This window comes from Vigna angularis, chromosome 10, assembly GCF_016808095.1.
Source record: "Vigna angularis cultivar LongXiaoDou No.4 chromosome 10, ASM1680809v1, whole genome shotgun sequence".
NCBI classification, from domain to species: domain Eukaryota; kingdom Viridiplantae; phylum Streptophyta; class Magnoliopsida; order Fabales; family Fabaceae; genus Vigna; species Vigna angularis.
Window position 1 is genome coordinate 29,509,227 of NC_068979.1, and position 5,692 is coordinate 29,514,918.

General features: G+C 38.4%; 1 protein-coding gene across 1 annotated transcript; it reads right to left on the reverse strand.

The window, feature by feature from the left end:
* Positions 1–405: 405 nt before the first annotated feature.
* LOC108335962 (receptor protein kinase TMK1) lies at positions 406–5,003 on the reverse strand. Its single transcript, XM_017572203.2, has 2 exons — positions 2,237–5,003; positions 406–1,141 (listed from the first exon to the last, which is right to left on the reverse strand). Exons 1-2 carry the CDS (start codon positions 4,497–4,499, stop codon positions 615–617), a joined length of 2,790 nt encoding a protein of 929 aa, XP_017427692.1. The 5' UTR covers positions 4,500–5,003; the 3' UTR covers positions 406–614.
* Positions 5,004–5,692: the final 689 nt, after the last annotated feature.

The window sequence follows — 5,692 nt, forward strand, 5'->3', positions numbered from 1 at the left end:
AACTTTTCTGTTTGGCCCTTATTGCATTTGATTACTAAAAGTATGTCAGAACAGATTGAGCTCTACAAAAACCATTAATCAAATAATCATATTTCCATTGAAACAAGAAAAGAAATTCCAAACTTGTCAAATTTAGCCAAAAATTCACCAAAATTTTCGAAATTGTGAGCAATTCAAAACCCTTCCCTATTCTTCTTGATCAACAATTCCAAACACCAAATTATTTGAGTTAAAAATGAACAGTTGAAAGTTTTAATCAGAGGAATGCTTCTATAATTTACAGTGAGTAATAACATGCTTTACATCATACAATAGCATAATCAAATCCTGTTTCTGACGCTAACTGCAATGAAGTCCAAAGAAAGAAAACACAAGTCGAAGCACTTGTTCAGCATCTCTGGCTTCTTGCATCCAATATACTGCTAAATTTAAAAATCCAAAAGCCAACCAAAAACCATGACAGTTCAAGGAAGTTTAAGAAGTACAAGGTGTAGTAGTATAACTCCAACTATAGACACTATAAAGTGTAAAAACCAAGCCTATAAAAAGAGTTCCAAAGTTTGATGAAGTAAAAGAAAATAGACAGAAGCAGTGCTGCAAATGTAAATCAAAGTTCATCTTCCATCAGAGGAATTAAAAGAATTAGCAAATCCAAATGGCCTTGTTGGAATGCTAGATTGTGTATTTTCTTCACTGGTAAGCATTGATGAAGAAGTATCAAAGGTGTTCCTTCCTTCAACAGCCTGCCATTTTCTGAGTGCTTGAGGCAAGGTCATGTCTAAGTCAATTCCATAAATGTCTTCATCATCTGTCTCAGAAGGCTTCCAAATCTCAACAAGAGGTGCCAAGACATTCACCACATGGCTCATGTCTGGACGCTGGTAAGGCTCCCTTGCACAACAGTGGCCAGCCAACTCAGCCACAGTCCTACAGCTGGGTAGGGCCTCCTCATCAATACACATTATGGGGTCAATAATCTTTTCAAAAGAGTCTTTGTTCAGTAGCATCCTCCTGAACCATGTAACAAGGTGGACATTCTCTTCTGGTTGGCTGTTGTCAATTGCTTTTCTTCCTGTTATCATCTCCATCAGAATCACTCCATAGCTGTAAACATCAACCTTTGTTGTAACTCGTCCAGTGACTGCCAGTAATACCATTTTAGTTAGCAAGGAATTGCACAAAAAGGAGGAAAAACTACCTCTGCTATAATGTCATGAACTGCAGATTCTAATGATCATTGGACAAAAAAGTCACAATGTAATTGGCCTATGTAATATGAAGCAATAATGTACACATTTGCAGATCAAGCATGGCACAGACATTGTAATTTATAAAGGGAAAAAATGTTCTGAAGAACATGTACTTTTTGTCATACTTATACTTTTCAAGTGGCAGTTTTAAAAAGTAAGTGAATTTAGTCTTTTCTGATACTAAAACTTACTATCTAGTAACGTTCTTAATAACCAGAGTTGGAAAAAGAACCAAATTCATATGTTTTTCTATAGTTTAAGGAATAATTCACTAATTTGAAAGAACAGTAACCTATACATATATAAATCATGTTCCCTCTTTCTATATGCACCAGTATCACATTCTAATGATCATTGTTGAAGAAAAAAACCACAATGTAATGACGTAGTGATTTGTTTTAATACATAATATGAAGCAACCATGGTACATAGTTCTAGATAACTATAAACTAAATGTCAAAGATGAAAGTAGAGGCAACACCATAAGGGATGCAAATTGACTGTATAGGCTTGCAAATCAAATCAAACAAAATATTTCAATGGCTTCTAAGAGGCACACAGAAAAGAAAAAACTAAGAATTTTAAGTCTGTTTGTTATCTTCACACTAACATTTAATAAACAATCTGTCATTGTTGTTTTCTCAATACAGTTGTTTCCAGGACAAAATTTGAGAAAAAAAAGTTATTCGGGTTAGAGTTTTGCAACCAATATTTTTCTCCTTAGCTTATTCATTATCTCCAGGGATTCATATGAGAGACACCAAAGTAGAAACCTATAGCACCGATAAGTGGCTACATGTTGCAGATTCATCATGCATTCTATCTACCGTGTGCATTCTACCTAAATAGCCTGCTTAAATTATATGTCAATGCAGGATAAGAAAATTTCACATATCAAATGCAGAACTAATAGTGCATTCCTGAACTTTTTCAGATATATTAACTGTATGCAACACAAAGTTTTCAAAAGCAATTTAAATTTGTACCTGCATACTCTGGAGCCAAATATCCAAAAGTTCCAGCAAGCCTGGTTTCAAATGAGGTCTGTCCTTCTGGAGCAAGCCGAACCAATCCAAAGTCTGAGACTTTGGCCCGCATATCATCCCCAAGCAAGATGTTTGATGGTTTTAGATCCCTATGGATAAAAATTTGCTGGGCCAAACCGTGAAGATATTCAACACCTCTGGCAACATCCAAGGCAATGGAAAGCCTTCTCTTCCATTCCAATGGTTGTATTCCTTGCTCTTTCCAGTCAAATAGATGCTTACTGAGAGGACCCTGAGGCATGTATTCATACACAAGAAGCTTCTCATTTCCATCCAAGCAGTGGCCTTCCAATGCAACCAGATGTCTGTGTCGAACCTTAGTCAGTACTGCAATTTCAGACTCAAACTCAGTGAGCCCCTTCTCAACCATCATTCCACATTCCATCCTTTTCACTGCAATTTTTGTTCCATCGTACAATTCCCCTTTGTATACAGTGCCAAAACCACCTTTCCCCAATATGTTTGCCTCACTGAAATTGTTCGTAACTTGTCTCAAAACTTGGATTGAAATAACCATATTCCCAGCTTCCACATGTTGAGCAGTACTAGCTGGACTAAGTACACCAATTCCTCCTACACCACTACCACCAACACTAACACCAGCACTAGCATCTGCTACACTTATCTTTAGATTATTTCCATCCCCAGAATAACGAGGATGTACCACTATTGCACTAGGACCTTGAACTTTGCCTGCTTGCTTACGTTTTCTACCATACATAAGAAATATCAAAGCCCCCAAACCAATTAAACTGATACCTCCCAACACAGTGCCAATAATTGCTCCAGTATTATTTTTCTTAACCTGACCACCAGATTTACCCTGAGGATTTGAGCCAGGCGGGCCTTGAGGCTTATCCTTTCCAATATCAGGATTCCCACCGGTTTTAACAACTACACCCTCACGAAAAGATGGCACCTTGCCGTGCAATTGATTATTCGAAACATCCAATTCTACCAGACCAGGCATGCTGGTGAGTTCACTTGGTATGGTACCAGTGAGGCCATTGTTGGGAAGAAGCAGCTTTGTCACAGATGTAAGCGAAGCAAAACTGGGAGAAATGTTGCCAGAGAGATTCATGCTCTGCAAGTTGATGACGGAAACGTTACCATTTGAGCAAACAATCCCCAACCAGTTTTGACCACAAGGGACATTCCCCTTCCAACTTTCAGCCAGTCTCAGAGGGTATCCAAAAGGTTCAACAACAGAAAGTAAAGCATCCACTACAGGACTGCATGGCTTACCAGCCTCCACTGTGCAAAAACTATTGATCCCCTTGTCTAAATCATTATCAACCTTCACTCCATCTTTGAACAAGGGAGGAGAGCCTTGAAGTAAGTTATTGGTCAAATTCACCACTTTAAGAGCAGGGAGAGCGGTGAGAGAGAGTGGAACAACCCCAGTTAACTGGTTGTCCCTCAAGCTCACATCATATAGCTGATCATGATTCGAGAAGTCCGGTATAGGACCTGTGAACGAGTTACCGTGCACCCAAATTTGTTTCAAATATGTCATGCTCTTTAACACATCAAGGGTACCATTGAGTTTACCATCACTTTTCTGACCATTCACCCAAAGTGTCTCCAAAGAACTCCCAGAAAAGGTTGCAGGCAATCCTCCTTCAAGAGAATTAAAACTCAAGATAAGAGAAACCAAACCTGGGAAGGGACCATCTTTACCAAAAAAATCTGGGATTTTCCCCACCAAACCGGCACTGGTTGCAGAGAAACTCCTGAGAGCCACACAGTCCTTGAGGCCATCAGGAATCCCCCACTGGGAAAAAGGGTTGTAGCCAATGCTGACATTCTGTAAATTGGTCATGCCGGTGAAGAAATCACCCGGTAGGGACTGGAAATTGTTTTTGTGGATGAGCAGAACCTCAAGGGACTTTGGCATGTTAGGAAATGGCCCAGTGAAGTCATTGCTCATGCACTCAAATCGTGTCAACTCTGAGAGCTGCGCCAGTTCCTTAGGCAGAGAACCTTGCAAACTCTGTCCCCCAATTTGAATTGCAGTAACCCTCTTCATGGCGCTGCACTTAACGTGTTTCCATTTACACACATCTGGGTCATTCCATTGCAGACCACTGGGTTCATTGATGGCCTTCTTCAATTTGTTCATCACAGTATCATCTTGACACCACGCACACTCAAACCCCACACAGAACAACAACAACACAGCAAGCCACGAAACAAAACCCATAAGGTCACGATGCGGTTTCCTCACAATTACCGAAATTCCAGACAAAAACGCTCTCGACGACTCCAAAAATCTGAATGTTACCGCGGTTGTGATAACTCCAAAAACGTTGATCCTGCACCCACCCAGAATCACGTTCTTGGACAGCTTTCCAAAACCTTACACACTCTGAGAGAAAGCGCAAGAGGGTGGCGAAAGAAGAAGAAAAAATTTGTTTTTTTTGTCTGTGTTGTGTTTGTGATCAGTCAGTCACACAGCATTGTGCACTCGATAAGGATTCCCCAGAAGGAAAGAAAGGGAATTTTGTTTCGGAATGTGATAAAAAGATCGAAAGAAAGATTCGGGAATTGGAATATAAATGAAGGGGCGAAGAAAGAGCGAATAAGAAGAAAGCAGAGAAGGAGTTTGGGTTTGGGTTTGAGGTGTGTCACACAACAGAACATGCCATGAACATGAACACGAACGATCGAACATGCGTATGGGACCCATTTTCCTCGAATCGGTGTTTTTCTAGGTAACGCTTTCACGTTGGGTCGTAGTAAATAGTTAAGGATGAGTTAAGTAGAGCGTGTTTTTTTGGTGGGTTGGTGCTTCGTGAGTTGGAATTTTAATTACGGTTTTTAATTTTAATCCCATTTGTCCAACAAACATATGCTAGAGCCACCAACTTTTCTTTCTTTCTTTTTTTCCATTACCCTTTCCGATATTCTTTATTCTATTGTTACAATTTTAACTTTCTATAAACAATTTTACGTTAATCTTTCTTTTTTCCTCATTTATCTTCAAATTAATGCATTTATTAAAGGAAACAATTTCAAAAATCTTTTATTTTATTGTTATTCTTGTTTTATCTCAATGAAGTTGCGAAACGGAGAGAAAAAACTAATGTTTTGTTCATTACATTAATAACCGTGATTTTAGATTGATTTTTGTTTTCAGTTTTTAAATAAAATTTTATATTCTTTTACGATGGTTTATCAATATAATCTTTCTCTTTTAATCAAAATTACTTTAATTAACTAATACAAAGAAAATCAATCCGAGAGTGTATTTTTTTTCTATTTGGAAAATTTTAAATGGCTCTTATTAAAGGAAAAGGACGGTTAAAGTTACGGGATTCGTTGGATCTCTTGAGTGATGTGTATTCAATACAAGATTAAGAAAATATGAGAAGATATTTGTTTGCAGTATTTTTA